The 22005-nt window shown below is 43.0% G+C and overlaps 1 protein-coding gene across 3 annotated transcripts in view; it reads left to right on the top strand.

Moving 5' to 3' along the window:
* RIN2 (Ras and Rab interactor 2) overlaps positions 1 to 19177 on the top strand; it is a 59490-nt gene extending 40313 nt beyond the window's left edge. For all 3 annotated transcript variants that reach the window (XM_042830276.1, XM_042830291.1, XM_042830284.1), the window contains 6 exons: positions 565 to 656; positions 3471 to 4607; positions 10825 to 11130; positions 12858 to 12989; positions 14539 to 14702; positions 17312 to 19177. In XM_042830276.1, coding sequence (XP_042686210.1) covers positions 565 to 656; positions 3471 to 4607; positions 10825 to 11130; positions 12858 to 12989; positions 14539 to 14702; positions 17312 to 17626 — 2146 coding nt within the window. In that variant the 3' untranslated portion in view covers positions 17627 to 19177. The remainder of the gene's footprint in view (positions 1 to 564; positions 657 to 3470; positions 4608 to 10824; positions 11131 to 12857; positions 12990 to 14538; positions 14703 to 17311) is intronic.
* The last annotated feature ends 2828 nt before the right edge of the window (positions 19178 to 22005 follow it).

Genomic DNA, 22005 nt, shown 5'->3' with positions numbered 1-22005 from the left:
GTGTTATTTTTCACCGTTCATGCGTCTCCCTTTGAGAAACTGAGTGTGAGAAATGATTAAGGCTTTCTTTTGTAAGATCTGTTTTCAGCCTAGAGCAGAGTAGGACCGGTACATCCTAGCTTGGAAGTGTTTAGGGTAGGTGCCAAAATATTCATTTAGATTTTTAATCTGAGAACTGGAATTCAAGTTGGTGATCAGTTAACAGTGTATTCAAAAGATAACATTAAGGCTGATAGCATTTTGCATCTCACTGGCATACTTGTAAAGGATGAGATGTAAGAGATTCTGATGCAGCAGGAGAAAATATAGGGTGGGTCTGTGGAAACGAGCCCCAGAGGAGTACTGGGAACTTGAAACTCATTTGCACTTCACACTGGTTTTCAGTGTGAAGGAATCCTGGCACTGATAAAATTTTCACCATGCAGTGTTTGTTTAAGGCTTTTATTACCTTCTATAGCTTAAGAAGGAAGTAGGAACTGGATCTCAGCCTGTGTTGAAAACAAAGTCTTATAAAACTTTGGATGTTGTTGTGAAAACCGTATTTACTTTGATGTTGCACAACAGGGATGTCCTTCCATTCACCCTGAAGTTGCCTCATGCTATTGCTGCAGCAAAGACAGAAGCTGAACTTGAAGAGATTGCTCAGCTTGGACTGAGTAAGTAGTCATCTACACAGATGTCGTTCCCTGTAGCATCACTATAAGCTTCAGGAAATAAGCTGTCTGTAAACGGTTCATGTTTGTCAGTGATGATCCAAATTTCATTTGGAAAAGCAGCTTCTCTTACTGGGATGGCTAAACCACACATACTTGCCAAGCAGTTACCTTGGTGTTCTTCCTTCCTTCTTTAATCTCTGTGATATTCGTGTTTCTGTTAGTGCTGTTTCCTTTCTTCCTTCACTCTCTCCTCTGTGTAGCCCCTTAAGCTGCTGCAAAGCAAGTCTAGAAATTCCTCAGGCAAACATTTGATGCAGCTTGTCCTCTGAGGGTGAGTGTTGGCTGCAAGCTCACATAGCAGGCACTAGCTGGATAATTTGCTGCAGCTGATGGAATAGTCTAGGAACTGAGATTCACTATTAATAAGCGGCTCTGTTCAGATTGACACGTGATTATTTATTTTAGGAGGGCAATTTCAACATCCGTGGCTTCATGCTGTAGCCTATGAATAAAAGGAGGGGTGTATACATAACATCTACAGAACATATCCATGCACGTTAGTTTGGCTGAAAGAGCACGATTGCTGCATCCAGTTAAAGGCTCAGTGTAAAAACGTTGAGCATTACATTTGAGCATTACAGCAGATACAAAGGTTGGCAGGATTTGAAACATGGGCGCAGCCCGAATGAATCACTGAGCAACTCCTGCAAAGTGCTGAATGGCCTCATTTCCTTTGGCAGGAAGGGAGGGTTAGCCAGGGCAGTCTTCTGTCCTGGTAGACTTTTGAGTCATCTTTAATTTAGAAGTGGACCCTCAGTAAATCATGGTGTTATCACAAGGCTCTCTAGGACTATTTGGCTCGCAGAGAAGCCATACACAGGAGAGAGTTGCATTGCTTTGCATTTTGCTGTATTGGCTGACGATCAGGAGTTGTTTTAGAGAAGAAACTGTCTTCTGCACTTCTTGTTTGCAAAGTGAGGCGATCAAATGAAAGAGTGGAATTTTAGTGGGCCCACAGACTAACATTTAACTGCTGATTAGGTAAACACTTGGAAAAAAATGGTCTGACTGAGATGCAGAGCAATGGAGACGGTCTCCCAGTGACACCTGGAGGCCCTCAAGGAGCATCTGAGTATTTCCATGGAGGAGAATGATGATGTTGAAAAAGCTGTCCAGACTAACCACACTCTTTGTTCTCTCTGCTTGAAAGCACCATGGTTTACTTCCTGTTGAACCATTTGTCTGTGTCTTGTGTGTTGTTTCTTTAAGCTAATGCCTTTGAATAAGGAGGAGGAGATTGGATTAGCCTCTAACTCTGTGGAGGCTGTATTTGGAATGCATTATCTGCTACATACCAGGTTAAGTTTGAGGTTTCTGTGAGCAGATGCCGAGCAGCAGAGTTAAGTTTCTGATGGTTTTCTTGGTGTCCGCATACAAAGCAGCAAACAAAAGTGAGCTCAGTGATACTGCGGACCCAAGAGATGCTAAAAAAAAAAAAACCTCTCAGGGGCCCTTCCTATTAACAGTGAGCTTTCTTAAGCAACAAGCAGGCACAGAAGAAAACATCCTGCTCCTGTCAGAAGTCTTTCATGCTTCAGATTCTTTTGGCCTCTCCTGCTGTTTCACCTGCAGCAATGTTTATTTACATGGTACATGTTTGTAACGGCTCACATGGTAGATGTGCTGCAGGCAGGATGCAGAGTCATGGTGCCAGGACAAAAAAAAAAAAAACAGGGATGCTGTATGACTCTGTAAGGACAAAAAAAATAAATTCCTCACATATGTTCTCTGGCTGCGACTTGTGCCAGGGGCTGTGCCCTATCTTCTGCCCATAGGTAAGGTACAGCTGTCAGGCATGGACCTACCATGGGTATTCATGCCCTTCAGCCCGTGTTTGCTCAACAGTCAATGTAAGGTATCTTGAAACTCCAGGAGAAGGGGCCTTGCCAAGACTGGCGAACTTGAGCAAAGCCTGCCTCTGCTGTTCTTCACTTGTTTTGGTGTGGTGGTTATTCCTGAGGGCTTGTCTGGTTTTCAGTCTTTGTATTTGACAAACTGGGCTTTACTGTTGACTCAGTTTCACAAAAATGCTGCTGATGCTTTGCTGGGACAAGAGGCAGCGGCTGAAATTTGCTGGTTTAGCACAGGTTTTCCACACTGTGCTGGTGTGGGATGGCACGTTCGGTCTAATTATGTGCTGCTGAGTGTCTGAAACCTCAGACAAACTGTGTCACCATTGCAAACACGGGGCTACAGGCCAGCTCTCTTAAAGGGACACGAGCAGTTGTTCTGTGTGGCTGAAGACTGTGTGCACCCAGTGCAGCTGAATGTGAGCATTTGTAGTTTTGTTTGTTTTAAGAGGAAACCAAACTAAAGTCTTTGTTGAGTTATTTTAAGTGGCAGCTGGAGTTGATCAGCTCAGTTCTGTTGTCTTTAATGGAGTGGATTTATTAATACCAGCTGAGGATCACTCCTGACTGAGATGCTAGTAATGAGATCATGCTCATTTTAGCCTCAAATTTATAAGGGTTGCTGTGTTACATTATCCGTTCCTTTCTTTGGTGCTCAGCTCATTTTTAAGCCTAATTCTGTGCTCTGATTTGAAGTTCTCCATTTCTTACGATACGTGTGAGTACAGCGTGCAGTTACATCTGGTAACGCTTTCAGGGATTCACTGGGATTTTTTTTCCTTGCATTAATAAAAGCTTGTCTGAATTTCTTACTACGTGAAGCTGGTTGTGTAGAGCTGAATGTTCTGAAAGCCATCTGCGTGCTATCCTGCATTCTTACACTGATGCAATGCTGATTTTTCAGATTTCTGGAGCTCTCCAGCTAACAGCAGCCCCTCAGATGCTTCACCTCCCCGTAAGCCTGGGCCTTCAGACAGCGCTTGCAAAGACTCGCGTCAGCTCTGCCTTATAAATGGAGTGCATTCTATACGAACCAGAACGCCCTTGGAGCTGGAGTGCAGCCAGACCAACGGAGCGCTGTGTTTCATTAATCCACTCTTCTTAAAAGTGCACAGCCAGGATGTCACTGGAAGTCTGAAAAGGCAGAGCCTGAAATCTCAGGACGTGAATGGCACCGAGAGGCCTCGCTCCCCCCCACCCCGGCCACCACCTCCTTCTATTAATAGCGTCCTCATGAGCCCACAGCTTTCCAGGACTATAAAGCAGACGAGCGTGCCAGAAACAGTCAACCATAAGAAAGAGAGAGACTTGGATTTGCTGCAGAGTAAACCAACCCCTATTCCGCCTCCTCGGCTGAAGAAGCAGGCTGTTTGTGCAGAGGTGGAGGGCGGCAGCTCAAAGCCCGCGGCCGCAATTCAACCTGCCTGCAATTCTGCCCGTGTGCCCGCGGCTGCTGACGTTGTAGGCGAAACCCCCCCACCCCAGCCAGCTCCAACAGCTTCCAAGAAGACTGCAGTTAGCAGCTCTGAGTCACACGTACCCTGGAATGGAGGCAGGCAGAGGCTGAGCGACATGAGCATTTCTACCTCCTCCTCTGACTCGCTGGACTTTGATCGGAGCATGCCGCTGTTTGGCTACGAGGGGGACACTAACAGCAGCCTGGAGGATTTTGAGGGGGAAAGTGACCAAGAAAGCATGGCACCTCCATTGAAGCCCAAGAAGAAAAGAAACAGTTCGTTTGTTCTCCCCAAGATTGTGAAATCCCAGCTACGGAAAGTTAGTGGAGTTTTCAGTTCCTTCATGACCCCTGAAAAGAGAATGATTAAGAAGATTGCAGAGATGTCCCGGGACAAACGCACTTACTTTGGATGCCTGGTGCAGGACTATATCAGCTTTCTCCAGGAAAACAAGGAGTGCCACGTTTCCAGCACAGATATGCTACAGACAGTTCGGCAGTTCATGACCCAAGTTAAGAACTATTTGTCCCAAAGCTCTGAACTTGATCCCCCAATTGAATCGCTGATTCCAGAGGACCAAATAGGTAAGGAATACTGCGCTGTATTTTGAGGGAAGGTAGACGTGTGCAATCTGTATTAACAGTAATATTCTTTATGCAAGTTTGGAAAGATGGGATTGATTTTACTGTCAGAATTCAAGACATTGAGTATTTCAGTTGTTAAAAAATGTTAGAAACTCCACACCAACAAAACAAAAACCTAGCAACTCAGATTGGTGCTACCAAGTTGTTTATAAAAAGCTATCCTTAAAATAGCAACAGCAGTTATAGGACTCCTTACCCATGATCTTGTATTAAATCTGCACTACTGCTTATTTTGCAAAATCTCTTTTTTGTCAGCACTTGTTTTGTCCCCTCCATTGGGCTGAAACAGTTGAAATGCTGGCACCGAAGCTGGGACAGTTTCAGCAGCATACTGAGTATGCACAGTAGCTGCAAAACTAGAATTTATTAGAAAGGGGTGACAGTTAAGAGCAGAAAGGCGTTCTGTAGCAATTTACTGTGGAAATAAATCTCATTCATCCAGTCTTGTTCACTCTAAGCAAAGCTGCAGTGTCCCTGCAGATGAAACAAACTGAAAAGATAGAGTTGAAAAAACAAAATGTGTGTAGGAGAGAACGGGATGCTAATCTCTGGATTTCTGTATCTCTCTGTTGCATGTATGTGGTTATAAAAGGTTGCAGATGAGCTATAGGGTTGAATACATGTTTTTTCAACAGGGAGAGACTTGTGTATCCACCAAAGTGAAATCATTGTTGCTGCATAAAATCCCACTGTCCCTCTGCCTTGCTGAGTGTGAGCTGTGTTTGTAAAAGAGTCTATAAGCCACATTCAGGAGGTAACATCCCTCGAGGCAAAATACTTTCCTTGTGAGCTCACTTCAGTCCTAATTTGCTTGTTTTTCTCCTATACCCCAGTGTCCCAACAGTTGGCCCAGTGCAAAATTGGCAGGATAGTTCTTTCTCTGGCAGTAGAGGGTGATTTTATGTTGACATTTCAGTCTGTCCTTGCCTGAGAGGAAATGCTTCATGTAACCTGAACTTATGGAAAGTCAAGCAAAACTAATAAGCAATGCTAGAGCAAATATACACTGAGAGTCCTCCAAGTTGAGACTCTTTAGAACTATATTAAGTAGGTGTTACGTGGAAGAAAAAGGCAATTGGAGCACTGGTGTTTGGGGCCTTTTCCTCTGGCCTTCTGCAGAGTATTGGCAATTTGACAAGGAATACAGAGCTGTATTTACTAGCAGTTTGGTCAAAGCTCTGTTTAGCTTGTACTTTTCATTCCAAGGGTGTGGTTCAGTCAGACTGAGTCTCTGGAGGTTTGGAAAAATGTCTGCTTTTAAATGTTTTAGTAGTTTGGAATAGTTGAAGTTATGAGACATAATAACTACATCGGTTTTCTTCAGTGACAAAGTATAGCTCTGATCCTCTGACTAAATGCAATTAATGTGTAAGGCGGGATGCTTTTAAACAAATGAACTTGCTTTTGAAACAACTGCTGTCTATTGCTGGATCCTGGAAGTGAATCAGGAGCATCAGATGTTGCTGATCTCAGCAGATAACTATGTGACAGCAAGATGTTGTCGTTCCTATGGAGAGCTTGAAAGCATCTCTGCCTGCTATCCAGGTTTTTACTTGACTATTTCAGTACAGAATTGTAGACCTTCCTGGAACAGTAGGATTCCCAGTGTTGGGATGGAATTAAAGGTATCTGGCTTCTATTGTTCAAGAGTAAATGCAAAAGGTATTGAAAGTCATCCACACTTGAATATGCTGGGCTGGGCAGAGGAGATCCTGCTCAACTAGCAGGTGCTTGGGAGATGGTGTCACTGGTGCTGAGCGAGCAGTCACTGTTGTCAGGTGTCACCAGACAGGGTCCCAATGCCTGAACCTGGGACGGTCAGCTTTAAGGAATTTGGCAAGGAAGTCTTAGTTGATTGCATGTAAAGCTGCCTGGAAAGAATGCTGCCTGTTATCTCTTGCTATTTCTAACGCATGATGGGTTTTTCAGTGTGGGATATCAGGTTTGGGGAGAGCTCTTAGGATCAGGACAGTACTATGACAAGGGGATCAGGGTCAGTGAGGAGGAGCCCGTTGGTGCAGGAGAGAGCACGATGTCTTGTGTCCATGGCTCAGCCGCTCTGGGCAGTGCTCAAAAGCATCCACTGATCAGGAGTCCCAAGCCTCCAGAGAACGCCTGCTAACTGTTCCTAGACACAGAAAGGTTTTCCCTTGCCTAACTTCACCTCCCTGTACCTGTTTCCACTGACAGTGGACGTGGAAATCATTGGCAGTCCTTGTTGCAGCAGCTTTTTACATCTAGGATGCTGTCATGTGGCACCGGACCTTACTTTATTCATCCCCTTTCCAGCCCTGCGTCCCCTGTGGGGTTGCCTGGTCTCTGCACCTCCAGCTGGCTGGCCTTGGCACAGTCAAGCCAGGTCTGCTTCCTGCCACTTGACTGTGACCTTGCTGTGATTAGCATGTCTCATTGGGGGATGTTATTTTCTCAGACCCCATCAAAATGGTTGCTGAAATAGTCACAGGACTCTGCAATTCAGTTTTTCTTCTTGATGTGCTTAATCGCTTCAACTTGTGGTTTTTTTGGTTTTTTTTTTTTTTTTTTTTTTTTTTTTTTTTGCCTTTTTATTCTTGTTGTGGACAGTCAGTGTTTTAGTTCATTCTAATTTTTTCTAGTATTTCTTGTTTGACAGTAAACTGTTGGTGAGTTCCCAGAAAGTGCAGTGTTTTCAGTTCACATACCCTGCTTATAATAACCACAACTAGACCGTATTTCCTGTATTCATAGGAAAGCTGCATGGAATAGGGTTGAGGGTCTCAAAAAGGCCAAGAGACAGACTACCACCTGCTCTTCTTCATTGACTGTTATCCTAAAAGAACTATAATGGTATGCCATTATTTCCTCTTGAAAGCCTCCTGTTGGCTGAGCTATTTCTAAGTGCTTATGTGTTCTTTTTTTCCTCCTCCACAGTTGTTCATCCTTGTACCTTACCATGTTGAGTTGAGAGAAATGGCTTCCCCTCTGTTACCCCTCTCATTAGAATCTATAGAATCATTAAGGTTGGGAAAGACCACTAAGATCACCAACCTCAGCCCACCCCATTGTGCCCACTGCCCGCATCCCTCAGTGCCACATCCCACGGCTCTGGGACACCTCCAGGTGAGCCCACCGCTCCCTGGGCAGCCGTGCCACTGCGTCACCACTCTTTGGGAGAAGGGGTTGTTCTTAACAGCCGACCTGAACCTCCCCTGGTGCAACTTCAAGCCATTCCGTCTCATCCTGTCACTGTTACCTGACCCCCATCTCACTACAGCCTTCTTCCAGGTCACTGAAGAACACTTCTCCAAAGTGGAAACCCCATTAGGAGGGCAGGAAGCAGTGGTAGAAACATTGAGCAAAGGCAGTGGGTTTGGTTCTCCTGTTCCTGGCCATCCCTTTGATTTGTTCTGTGGCTTTCCCTGTGCCTTTACTACTGCCTTTTTAAGAGAGGACTCATTTACCACACAGCCATAGTGTGAGTTTTGAACAGCCCACAACTCGTCTGATTAAAGCAAAACAAACCTAGAACAGATACATCTGTGACTCACTGGTGTGCTTTCTGCAGGCAAAGCAAGGGAAGGTTCATCTCAGAGACCATTTTCTTCCCTAGTCTGTCAGCTTCTGCCACTGCACAGGGCTGTGCAGGATGTGTGGGTGTGTGAAGCCTTACTTCCAAACACTGCTCCTTTTGAGACGTCCCTGTCTGCACTGTGGGCTAGCTATGTGTCAGTGCTGACATCTGCCAGGAACTGGGCACTTGGCCGTCCTGTAGGTCATGCTGCAAGTAATGCCTTCTGTTTATTTCCATGGAAATGACAACAGATACAAAGAGCACAATAACACTACTGGACAGAGCAAATTCTCAATTACAGCACATTATTTTTCAGTGCGGTCACCAGCATTAGCTGTGCATTTTGCCAACGATGAACAAGAGCCTGCATGCTGCTCCTGTAAGATCTGCACCACTGGAGATGGCGTACCAAAGCAACCCTTTGCTTTTAGCATCCCAGGCAATTTTGTTTGTGCTTTTTGTAATGGATCCGAGGCTCTCTGTGACCCCACTGAGTCCTTTTACCAAAGAATAGTTGGACCAATATTGGGTGATAAACAGGGCATGCATGTAAATCCAGAGGCTGGGAGCTAATAGGTGATGCAGTGGAGCAACGCAAGTTGGTAGTGGGGAATTGAGAGTTTGCTGCAATTTGAGGCAGCGAGGATTGTAGGAGGGCATGTAAGGACACTTGCTGTTGCTGATATGTTGTCCTCTCTAGAATCAGAGCTGTGTGGTTTGCAGTGGAAAAAATAAAATAGCGTGTCAGCGTCGGATACAGATGTGCTTCCACAAGTCACAGCGAAACTAGCTGGCTGGCCTTACAATTCATTTATCAAAGCATTTCCAGTTCCCATTTTGAGGCTAGAGGCTTATTTAAGTATCACTTCAGGAACATTAAGTGATTCTTAAATTATATTTTTTCCGTTCCTTTTTTTTGGGGTTTGTTGGTTTGTTGGGTTTTTTTTTGAGTCTGAGGAGTGACTGTTAATGCTGAAACACTGAGTACCCTGGAGCCTGTTGGATATTTGAAAAGAGTTGGCTTTTTCTGCAGTAAACATGAATTTGCTGATTTGTGTCTTGGAAAAATGCAAAGAGGTAAACTCAGCTCACAATCTAGAGATGCTGTAATACTGATTATAATTTGAATATTATTGTTAATGGATTATTATGTGGAGTACCGTGCCCATTTCTAGGGTTTGACGTTAGCTTTGCTCTGCAAAGTAAATAGGTAAGGATGGTTTGTTTGAAATGCTGCCACTTGTTGGGGTCTGATTGGTGGCTCTGGTCAGATGGGAAGCTGGATCTGCCTTTCACCATAAGGAAATCAGGAAAATCGAGTTTGTATTTTCTCCCTTCCAGCAGATTTTGCAGCATTGTGACAGAGAGCTCAGATGCTTTTATGCATAGTTTGGGATTTGCCTGCCAGAGAAAAGCAGAAAAAAGGCTACATATGAAGGATATGGACTATAAGAGGAGAAAGAAAAGAAATGTGAAGTTAAAAACCCAGAAAGAAAAAACGCCCTTCCAGGAGAGGCAAATATTGTCTGAAAAAATAAGGCGAGGAAAACAGAGTTAGACAAAACTTACTGGAAATAAAAAAAAAAAATCCCAAGCCTTAAAAATGGTTTGCAGTTTTGATGTTCCAGCTGACCTCTGTGCTCTCTGCCTGCCCATGGTTGCAGGCCTGCCTGCATCAAGCTGAAAGGCCCCATGTTTCTTTTGTGCATGTGGGATTTGTGCATGGTACAGCTAATTTGTGTGAGCTAATAATGTAAGCCATGTTGTCAAAGGGATACTGAGCAGTGGGAGAGGAAATTGGCTTACAAAATACAGGTTGGCAGGGAAAACGTTTAGCCAAAAACCCTTCTCCGTTGATGTGGTCCATGGTTTGAACATGGAGTGTGACTCTTAATGAAAAGCTTGAGTAGAGCAGGCAAATAAAAAAGAACAAGTGGCTGTGCCACGTGCACACAATTGCCAAACAAAGAACTTCAAAGTTGATGACAAAGCTGTGTGCAGGCTTGCATGATGAAATCTCAAGCAAGACAAACACGGCTTCCTTTTCATTTATAGTTTAAGGCCCGTAATCCTTCAAAGTTCTTAAAGAGCTTGACAAAGCTGAGTCAAGTTTGTAGGAGACTTTGATTGAGTTGTAGTTTCTGATGGAAACTGTGCAAAAAAAATGAGTCTTCTGCCAAAGCAGATACAAGTTATGGTTTTGGCTGTGTTATGTTGTAAGTTTGGAAGTTGGTCTGAACTTAAAGCGAAACGAAACTCAGATTTCTGGCCAACAGAAGAAAAAAGCCAAGTGGAGCCACAGCTTTTTTCCTTTTTGGGGTCAGTCTGTGGGTTTGTGGTGGGTTTTTTTGGTGGTTTTTTTTTTTTTCTGCTTGTTTGCTTCTTTTGTTGTTTACCAGATGGCGGTAAATGAAAATGGAATACAGATTCTGTTCTGCTTCTTTGTTCTCTTGTTAACAAACATCTGGAAGCTCAGCCTGTATAATAAATAGGTCTTGGCAATTGTGTTTTTTTTCCCCTCTGCAGTATCTGTCTTGGGAATGGTTATATTAACTCTGGCAGTGCTCTGGAGGAGGAAATCAACTGGCCTTGTGTTTCCCATTGCAGATGTTGTCCTGGAGAAAGCCATGCATAAGTGCATTCTGAAGCCATTGAAGGGCCACATAGAAGCGATGTTGAAAGAGTTTCATACTGCAGATGGTTCTTGGAAACAGCTGAAGGAAAACCTGCAGCTGGTACGGCAGAGGAATCCTCAGGAACTGGGCGTGTTTGTTCCAACACCAGACTTTGTGGATGTTGAGAAGATTAAAGTCAAGTTCATGACCATGCAGAAAATGTACTCGCCTGAAAAGAAAGTCATGCTGCTGCTGAGAGTTTGCAAACTGATTTACACAGTTATGGAGAATAACTCAGGTATGGTGCTTCTTGTGGTTTGAGCTCACTGAGCTCCAAACCTGGGGTTGTGTTTCAATGCAGGATGCTAAACCACTTGGTTTTACCAGTATATATCTTGTCCTAGAGCTCTCAAAGCGTATCACCTTGCCTTTTTGAGAGGGATTCTTTCTCTTCTCTTCTTTCCTGTTATCTCTGATGCATCTGCCGGCACGCCTGCAGATTCAGTGTGAAGTAGATTTGTGAAGCAGCTTAAAAGAATTAAATAAATAGAAATCTTTTTCTTAACAGTAGACTTCTGGGACTGCCGGAAAGGCTGTCCTGTGTGTGAGCACTGAGTTCAACACTGAGTCTAAGTGAGTATTTGTCTGGAAAGTTGTAATTGAGGGTGCACTCAGTATTTCAGAGTAGTAATTAAATGCAGCATGCAAACAGACAACTACAGTATGCAGTAAAACAACTGCAAGGGTGCTATGTTATTGCATAAGTGCTACCTGGAGACTTTACAGTACACTGCTGGGGTAGGTCATGAGTTAAGGTGAGCAGTGCTGCTCGTAGGGTAGCTTTTCCCTAAGCAAATAACAGCGGCTGGTGGTGGTAGGCAGTTTGTTTTCAAAATGGACGTTGAATCTGAAGCTGGACGTGGTGCTGCTGATCAAAGTGCCTCTAAGTCTGAAGTGCATTTAAGTCCAAGGTCTTGCCCAACTTACACTCAGTGCAAACTTCTGCATTTTAAAATGCATCTGGGAATTTTGGCCTGAAGTGCTGCAGCTGTTACCACATTGTGTAAGGTGCTTCCAACACACAGAAGAGAAGTGTGAAGAGACTGCTGCTGGCTAACTCTTGCATAGCCAGTTGTGCCTGTTAATTTCTGCTTCGTGTGCTCTCAGCCAGTTACCCTCCATACTTGAAGGATATGCTTTAGCTGGTTTAACTTCAGATCAGCCTTTAGGTCATCTGCAGTTTCACCAAAGAATAAGGTATGATTCCTGCTTCTGCTGGTTTCAAGTGGCCATTATGTCGGTTCTGCAGTGAACACACTTCAGCCATGTCTAGGGGTTTGCCCTCATTGACTTTTCTAAGCAAGGTTTACATGCAGTAAAAGTGGCAGGAAGGCAGACAGATGTACGTACAGCACAATCTGTACTTCAGCTATGTAATGCTTTGGTAATGGTGCTTCACCAGCTGGTTAAGGATGATGCATTAGACCTTGTTCTGTGGTACTTATAACTGTGCTGTGTCAAGGAAAAGAGATGAGTTTCCATATGAAGTTTAATAGGCTTTTATATTCTAGACTCTGTGCTGGTATTCAAACTCAAGCTGGCATTAGTAACTGGTTCTTCCCAGAAAGTGGGTGTTCCTGCATAAAGCAGTAAAATGCCTATTTATCATCTTTTTAGCCTGTGATAGAAATGAGAGTGGAGATCAGGCTAGACATAGGGCACAGCAGCTTTCTGGGAGCTGACCAGATGAACTGATACCAAGCTGAGCCCAGTCTTTACATTCTCTTGCATTCTTCAAGGCACACGTCATCAGGTTTGTGTTTGTTGGAAGTATAGCATCATGTGGGCGTTGGTGTCCTGGCTGTTGAGTGCCAGATGACATTCTCTTTGCCACACATTGATAACAGAAGACTGCAGAGTAATGCAGACACTGATCAGAAAGGCAGCAAAATAATGCTTTATGTTCAAGTGACAAAACAGAGAAAGATGTGGTTTGTGTATCACTGCTTATTTCCTTCACCACAGGGAGGCTGTATGGAGCTGATGACTTCTTGCCTGTGTTGACGTATGTATTAGCTCAGTGTGACATGCTGGAGCTGGATACTGAAATTGAGTACATGATGGAATTGCTGGATCCATCTTTGCTGCATGGAGAAGGTAACGTTTGTTTATTTTTTTTATTAGAGCTGAGGAAAGGGCATGGGAAGGGCTTTGCATCACTATGCAGTATCTTTACCTCATTCAAGTAGGAATACTTTCAAGGGAAATCCTGATGCCAGTAGCATCATTTGGCGTTGATTTGGTTGTTTGTTTACAGCATATAAGCTTGAGTGGCCAAGGAGAGTCTTATAACCTTAAGAGGGATTATCTTGGTTCTGGCCCAGAAGGAGGAGGCATCCTGACTTGGCAAGCAAGAACATGTACTGTGCAGGTGCCAAATGTGTTTATCCTTCAACGCCTGAAAGTATCCCGAGGGTATTTGTAGGGCTGTAGCTTTCAGTTAAGTTGTGACACATAATGGAGATTGGCTTAAGTACTTGTAAAAACTTGGAGAAGTCTTTGCCAGGTCAGTGCTTTTAAGAACATATTCCCTTCAATGATCTTCACTTCTTGAAGTTTTTTTTAGCCCTAGGAATGTGTTTCCTAAGGCACACTTGGTTGGCTGAAATCTGCTAGAGGAAGGGAAATCTCCCTTCTGCTTTCCTGATGATGTTCTTGACAAACAGGTATTCTGCAAGCCTTTGATAGGCCACAGAATCTGTCATTTTATGAGGAAGTGTAAAGGTTCTTCAGACCAAACTCAGCTGTGATTTTATGTATGTGTATTTGTCGCACATCTCTGCCATCTTATGGCTTAATGAAATTGCTGTATCCTCTTACGTGATGTTATGCATGGAAGAGCCTTGTTGGGATTCCTCCCAGTTGGAACTGGTGAGTTCCCTGCCTTCATGTGTGGAGCATCTTCTGAGTGCATCCATTGCTTGTGTGTCTTTGCCTGGAAAATACTTGAGATATGAAACTGGAGGTCACAAACATGGTTACATTTACTGAACTTTTTACTGATTATTTTTTTCAATTCAACAAAAGTAGTCTGGCCATTGTTCGGCTGTATCTTCAGCACCAGCTGACAATCTGTACAGGAAAAATTGTTCAGTGCTTTGGGGTTCTGCAGTTTAAATGTAACGTACTGTTTGCTTTGGCTCTTAGGTCTTGTGTTTATAAAAGTTGTTGCAAAACTAAAGGCCAAAAGGCTGCTATTTGAAACCAGAGCCTTATTTCTAAAAGACAGATCAAACTCTGATGTGCTTCCTGGGTGCGTGGCAAACCCTGTCATTACTTTGTTGCTTTCATGTTCCTAAACAGTGGGTAGATTCTTTCATTTTGATTAAGCAGTTGACAGATGTTTATGTCACCAGTTCTTGAAGCTTGGGAGGATAATAAGTCCCTTAAGGAACCAGCTGTCCCCAGTACCAGTGGACCAAGAGCTAGATACTGTTTCACTGCTTGATAATGTGGACTGTGTCTGACTACTACATCTCTCTTAGCAGCTAAGAACATAGTGTTCAATATTTAGCAGGCTAATGAGCTGTTTTTATGTATTATTATTTTGACAGTGGAATACGGGCACTACCACATACGTAAGAATTGTTTGTAGTACTGTGTTTGTGACTGCTCTGAGAAGTTCTTCCCTTGCTGTCCTTCACAGGAGGCTATTACTTGACAAGCGCTTATGGAGCACTTTCCCTGATCAAGAATTTCCAGGAGGAACAAGCTGCCAGACTGCTAAGTTCAGAAGCCAGAGATACTCTCAGGCAGTGGCACAAGAGGAGGACGGCTAACAGGACGATACCTTCAGTTGATGACTTTCAGGTAGAGCTCAGGGCTTAAGCAGAAGAGCCAGGAATAATTGTTATGTTGGAAATCCCCATCTGAGAGTTATGATTTGTTACGATTGCCCTGGGGTTATGAAGTAACTGGGTTGAAGCAGTGCTGAGAATGGGGCTGGCAAATTTTCCTCAGTTCTGAAGCCTTTGTACTTTATAACACGGTTCAATTATGATGTCTGGAGAAAGTACCAAATACGTTTTTCCCAGCCACCCTTCTATTTGAGTCACTCAGAGCATGGACAAACTGAATCATATCTCTTGATTTAACTTTTTTGTATGTTCTATTGCTAAAAACAACAGATCTGGAACTCCAGTGGTACGTGAATCAGCACAGCTCCCCAGTAGCTCATAGTGCCATACAGCAGGTGGCAGAGTGGAGAGGTGGGAGAGTAGTTATCTGCAGATTAAAAGTCAGTGCAAGGAGCAGTGTTCTATTACTTGGATGTCTTCATGTTTGTTTCTTCATTTCTTACTGCTCTTTCAGAGTAGGTCAATAACTTCAACTGAAGAATAACAAAAGTTGCAATTATTTCATCTTTAAAAATCAGGCCTGCTTATTTTTCCACATAAGTTATGGGATTCTGTGGACCGAAGAGAAGAAGATGATGTAATCAAGAAGGATTAACTTCTTCACTTCAGTTGTTTGTGGTTCACTGCACAAAGTTTCTAGTGACAACCATCAATTATTTATTACATAATTAAGCGCTTGAGAAGTGAAGGTGTGGGGTAATCCAGAAGGTAATGAAACCTTCCAGCTCAGGCTTCTTCTGCTTTATCAGAGTGCATATAAAGAACTACAGATCAACACTGAACAGGAAGGAACTGAGAAAAGAAGCAGTCTTGTGCAATTTGTGTCTTAAGAGGAGAGCTGGTAAACAGAAATACCAAACTACAGCCAGTGCACAGAGTTAGTCCATCTTACTGGGATCCGTTCTTTATTGTGCTTACCTGTATTAAGGAAGAGTCTCAGCCTACTTGAATCTGATGTTCTTTCTCACAGAACACTGCATCATAGGAAAATCCACTTCCCGGGGTCTTTGCTGGATGCCTAAAGTGCAGAAGATTCTTTGAGCAGGATCTTGCCTTCCATTTATTCTTCCCTTCCTCAGCAAGTCAACTTCAGCCAACCTAACTGTACAGCTGGGTGCTTTGCTGGGTCTGGGGAGATGCAGGGGTTTGGGGAAGAGCTGGCACTGAAGTTCTACAGTGCTTCTTCTGGTGTCTCTTTTAAAAGAGAGCCTCTGCTGCCTACTCAGAATGCCACTTTTCCATTTTCTTTCTCAGCATCCTCCAGTCCTTGAAATAAAGTACCTTTCCTATGACAAAAGCATGAAGTGACTTCAGCTCAACTAATTCTCCCATCGAACCAAGATGCACTCACTGTGCTTCTGTGCTGCAGCCTAGTGAAACTCGAAGACCTTCATTCTCCATTCCTCAAAGGGTCATCAAAAGCAAAAATCCCATATGTTGATGAGGATTAAACACAACTTTCCAATGCTCCATAAATAATTTTAACACTGAGTTATGGGCAACCTTCGGCCTCTCCTTGGAGCATTCCTACCTGCATGAATGCATGCGCATTTAAAAACACACCTTCTGTACATTAAGTACATTAGAAATTAAAACTGAAGCGTGCAGTGCTGCTTTTTTTCTCCCTACTTCTTCAGGTTTGGCATGCTTGTTTTATTTAGCATACAGACAGGTAACAGCTCACTCAAGAAGCAGGTCTTTCTCACTTTCCTAGTTTGCTTTAGACGGTCTTCAATTCTAGTTAATTTCCTTTTTAAACAAAATGAAATGGTGTGTTATGTCAGACTTGTGGGATTATGTCAGTTTCAGTCGAGGAAAAAAGATCCAGCTTTTGCCTCAAGATCATCTAAATGTACTGGAATGCAGCAGAGTAAATTTATTCTTTTGCAGCATCCCTTTGTGCCTTCTTCGGAGAAGGAAAACACCGTGTTACAAAATTTGTCATATCAGACACTGATAAACTCAATGAAAATGTCCTGCATGAGGCTGGGTTACCTTGTGCATGCTGCAGTATCAGACTGCAAAAAGATGCTTATCACGTAGTAGCTCGTGGACCAACATGCTTGTTTGCTTGAAATTAGCTGGAGCTTTTTTTCTGCTTCTGACTAACATACTGCATGAAGTTTCTGGTTTTTTGTAGTGACCCAGCAGTGGCATCAGCAGCATCTCTTGGATGCGCTGTCTCAGATATTTATTTTGCTTTTTCAGCATTTTGTTTCCTGTTAAAGCCTAGTGTGAAGTCCTGTTAAAATCACTGGGGCTTTCCATATGTCTTTAAGGCTGTATCTGTTCCCTCCTAATTGCAGAGCTAGAATGCAGAGCAAGGAAAGGGGGATGCTGGCTTGCTGAGTTTCAGTAACGCCCAGCTGCAGATTTGCCGGTTTCACCACCGACATTGCGATTCACAAGGTGGTCAGAATTTACAGGAAGCAGTGGTATGTGTTTCACAACTGGAACACAGGGGTGTTTGGTTGTTCATTGCTGACTCTTGAATTTTCAGAGGATGTTATGTTTTCTTTCGGTTGCTTTTTTTTTTTTGACGCCCATTTTCTCATCCAACAGAACTACCTTCGAGTTGCCTTCCAGGAAGTCAACAGTGGATGCACAGGAAAGACTTTGCTGGTAAGACCGTACATCACTACAGAAGATGTGTGCCAGCTGTGTGCTGAGAAGTTCAAAGTGGACAACCCGAAAGAATACAGCCTCTTTCTTTTTATCGATGACACCTGGCAGCAGCTGACGGAAGACACCTACCCCCAGAAGATAAAGGCTGAGCTGCACAGCCGCCCGCAGCCCCAGGTCTTTCACTTCGTCTACAAGCGCATTAACAGCGATCCTTACAGCGCCATCTTTCAGAACGACGACTCTGCCTCTTAAAGCCAGCCATCGACAGTTCCACTTCTGTTTGCTTACCTGTTGGAAGTAACCTTGTTAGCTCCCTGCTTTAGGAGCTGAAACGGTCTGTGCAGGTTTTAAACCATAAATGCCTAGCGAAATGTGTGCAGAACACATCTAGTGTTGCTTAGAAAAAACAATAATACATGTAAACCATGCATATGGCTAGTTGTGCAGAATATTCCACCCGAGCGTTTGAGCAGCAGCCCGTGAAGCTGAATTTCCTGTACCACAGACTTGCCTGAAATGAAACATTATACTGTGGCCCTCTGCAGTTCTTTTTGCTGTAGTGTGCCAAAAATCTATTTTCTTACACTCATCCTTTAGCCAAATGTCACTTTGATTTAAATATACGTATGTTAGATAATTACTTCAGTAAACTCTCTGGTGTGTGCTCAGTTTCACCAGCGTGAGTTGGACAAGACTGTCCGATGCAGGGCATCAGTTAGCTCATTACCTGGATGATTGCATCCTTTTCTAATTTTTTTTTTATTACAGAAAAGCTCCATGTTTTTATATATATTTCCTAGAAATTTTATAGCAGTTGCAGGTAAACTGTCAGGGTTGTTTTTTAAAATATTTTTTTAACTATAAAATATTCTATAATTATGCATGTGATTTTAACACTTAATATACAAGAATAAATCTCTTGCTGGTTTTAGAGTATTGCATTAAAAGTCTCTTTGGTTTCTCTTCTTTTCCTGTTACGGGAGAGTTTATGACATTTCTGTTACGTGTAAGAAGATTGTAACATTGGCACTGGTGATTTCAGTGCCTTTATCAGAACTTTAGGTACTGTTATCTGGATTGTTGTTTATATGCATTGTTTTAGATAGAACTGGGTGGTTGGAAGGGGAAGTTGAAAAAAAAGAGGATGTGGAGAAGGGACAGAGAAAGAATTTAAGAGCAGAATTTGGGATTAAAATGTGTCAGTCTGCTGGTTCAGGCTCCCTGCAGAAAATGAGCAGAGGTTGGCAACGAACTCACGTGTAAACTTCATTGTAGATTTGCAGAGGGATTTGGCAGCACCTATCCCAGATACTGCTGGGGTTAGCAGAGGATTAGATGCATCAGTACAGTGAACACTAACCATTTTGTATAGTCTGTCAGCACCATCAAAACGTGTTTTGGACTGAAGAGTATGTTGTAGCATTTCATTAAGTAACTCAGTAGGTGACGTGAAGGTCAGAGTCCTACGTGTACAAAGATAAAATGGTATTGAATATGTGTGTTCTGTAGGCTTGTGCAAGATAGCTGGTGCTGTGGGTGATGCTGTGGGTCCTCCTGAAGTCAGGTAGGGCTGGCTTTTTGTTTTTTTTTCCTAGAGAGACATGGAGTTTTCTCCAGGTCCTGTGTGGGCAGATGATTGCAGAAATACATCACAAGCGACACGTGTATTGTACATACAAAGATCTGTAGCATTTTCAATGTTAGTTTGCCATGTATTTGAAACCCCTGGCACATGTTTGTATTTCATTTTGTAAAAGGCAAATGGTGAATTTTGCACATAATACATTGTAATACTGAATACAATTTCAGATGTTGTGTGCTGTGATTTTTATGATTTGTTTTCATTTTTAGAAATGGTTCACGCTTCTGAATGCTTTGTGTTGTGCTGCTGCTCCTTTTCCAAGGCTTTGCCAAGGAAGGATGCAATAAGTAAATGTTGTGCTATATGAAATAGTTTGTGAGGATCTCGATGCATGAAGTAATTTTGCTTAAGACCAAAACTGAAGAGTAATTGTGACATTAGTTAGCAGCAGTGATGCTCTCAAAGCTTGACATCAGTTAACTGATTCTTTCTCCTTTTTCAGTATGGCATTAACCTCTGTGTCACCACTGTGTTAATTATACAAAGTAACATGCATAGGAAGAGATTTAAAGCTGGTGGTTCCAAGATTGAGCCAGTCATTCTATGTGGCATGACTTGAAGTGTGCAGACAGCTTGACTGCTGAACCATCACGTGTTGCAAAGTTAAGACTGACATGCACTGCTGATTAAATCTCTGCTATTTCCATGCGATGGCAGGTCTGTTAGGGGAAGGAAGGATGTGGGCAGAGATGGAAAGTATTGAGAAACTTGAAATTTGAGGCATGAAACTAAGGAAAGCAAAGAGGGCAAAAATGGAAATGCGTGCTTAGACCACCTCAAGATGACTCCACTGTCTCATCTTATGCAACTGTCTTTTGAACGGTAGAACAACTCACTTGGCTGTGCAAAACACTTCTTGTAATGCCAGGAAACAGATGATACCAAAACTCTGGAAGGACTTTGGACTTGTAAAAATAATCTTTTCTGTATTTTCTCAGAGTTGAATATTCTGAATATTGAGAAGTAAGACAAAGCTTTTGTTTGGCTTTTATTTTTTGCTGCTGCTTGTCTGTCATAGGGAAGTAATGGAAAAGGTGAAAGAAATAAAGTAGAAATAATCACTAAATTTTGCTGGTAAGAGCGTAACAGAAAAGCTAACACTCTGTTAGGGCATTAGATGTGAATTCATTTATATATTGAAAAATAAAATGCCACCTGCAGCAGCCTAAGTCAGATCCTTATCTGTGGAATAGTCCACCCTTCATCTCTCTCCAGTTTAGAGATGAAGTGGGTTCCATGTCAGAGGCCTTCTACAAGTAGAGGACAGCCGTTGCCCTTCCTTTGTCTACCAGTGCCATCGCTCTGGGTGTGACTGGTGAGGCACAGTCTGCCCCTGATGAAGCTATGCTGTCTATCTCAGATCATCTCATGTCACATGTGCCTTAACGTGTTTTCCAAGAGAATCTATTCCCTGATCCTCCCAGGTACAGAGGGCAGTAATTCCACAGATTCTCCTTTCTCCCTTTCTTAAAAATAGAAGTGATGTTTTTCTTTCTTTCGTCACCAGGGACTCAATCAGACAGCCATGATTTCTCAAATATGATGAAGAGCAGCTCAGCAACATCAGCCAGCTCCCTTGAGACCCCAGGATGTCTATCACCTGGCCCTGTAGACTTCTGCACCTTCAGTCTTGTGAGGCAGTCTCAGACTTGCTCCTTCATTACTTGTTTTTTGTTATGGTGGTGGGGTGTGTTGTTGTTGCTCTTTCTTCAGAGAGTGGATTTTTCATTCATCTTCAGAGCATTAAATCAGGTTGCAGTAAATACATGAAAGCAACTAGGCCACAGTTGTGTAGTGAACAGTACTGGAGCACTAAGCTAGCAATGGGCAAATGAAGATGCTTATAAGTCCTTGTTCTGCCTCAGGTTGAATGGAAACATTCTGACGTTGAGCATTCCAGAGCTCTTGGATGATTTTTGTTTAATGTAGTAAAAGTTCAGATGGCTGTTGACAAATGGGATTTGATTGTTTTGGTTTTGTTTGGTTTTTTTTACTCCCTCATGTTTCTTACTGAAAATAATAGCAGTTAAAACTTAATTGTGTAGTTTATGCATCTCGTTGTGTCTGTGCTGAACTGCCAGACAGGAGTAAATGAGGACATACAAAGATGTTTTATTCTTTGAGATTAAATAACGTGCAGTTACTTATCTGACTTTCCCAAAGAATGCTCCTGTCAAGCACCTGAGCTTTTTGCTAATGTCAACGAGGAAAGGAATTACTGTGCTTTCTTGTTTCTTCCCACTCCCTTTTTTAAGACTGCTATCAAGAGAGAAACTTTTTTTTTAGATGCCCTAATTAAAACTTCAGTACTATTAATGGTCAACAGTGACTGAGAATTGGGTAATGTTTACAGTTTAAAGGGTTTAAAGTTTAAAGGGTAAACAACTTGGAAAATTCAAGTGTGCTAATGTTACTCTGTTAACCAAATTGAAGTGCTAGCTGTTTCGAGGATGTAGGATTTCCAAATAACCTGCAAAACAGAAATCTGCCTCCTTGACACCAGGTAGATGTGTTGAAACTTTCTAGGGGGGAGGATGCATAAATGGAGACGATATTTTTTCCTTGCAAAGATGTGGGTATTGTCTGTGTTTAATCAACATGAATGTAGAATCCTTTCATCAAGTGCACTTTATACTAAAGCACGATGTTCTCTAATTCCTCACAGCTCTCTGTGACAAGTGGGCAAGAGGAGAACTGCCCAGCCTGACCTTGGCTGCCTCCAGGGATTGGGCATCCACCGCCTCTCTGTGCAACCAGTGCCAGCCTCGCTGCCCTTAGCGTGAAGCTTCTTGTATCCCATCTAAACCTCCCCCCTTTTAGTTAGAATCCACTTCCCCTTATCCTATCACAAAGCCTGTCGTCTTTCTGCGCGAGGGGAGGGGTCCTGCACGCTGCTGCCGCCCGCTGCGCCAAATGCGCTAATGCGATCACTGGCCTCTGATGGCGGCCATGTTGGTTGTGGGTGTCATCGGTTTCCGGGCGGCCATGT

This window comes from Centrocercus urophasianus, unplaced genomic scaffold (genome assembly GCF_019232065.1).
Source record: "Centrocercus urophasianus isolate 14NV4802_14NV808 unplaced genomic scaffold, USGS_Curo_1.0 seq_10, whole genome shotgun sequence".
NCBI classification, from domain to species: Eukaryota; Metazoa; Chordata; class Aves; order Galliformes; family Phasianidae; genus Centrocercus; species Centrocercus urophasianus.
The sequence above is the reverse complement of the archived record's forward strand: the minus strand, read 5'-3'. Positions and strand labels throughout refer to the sequence as shown.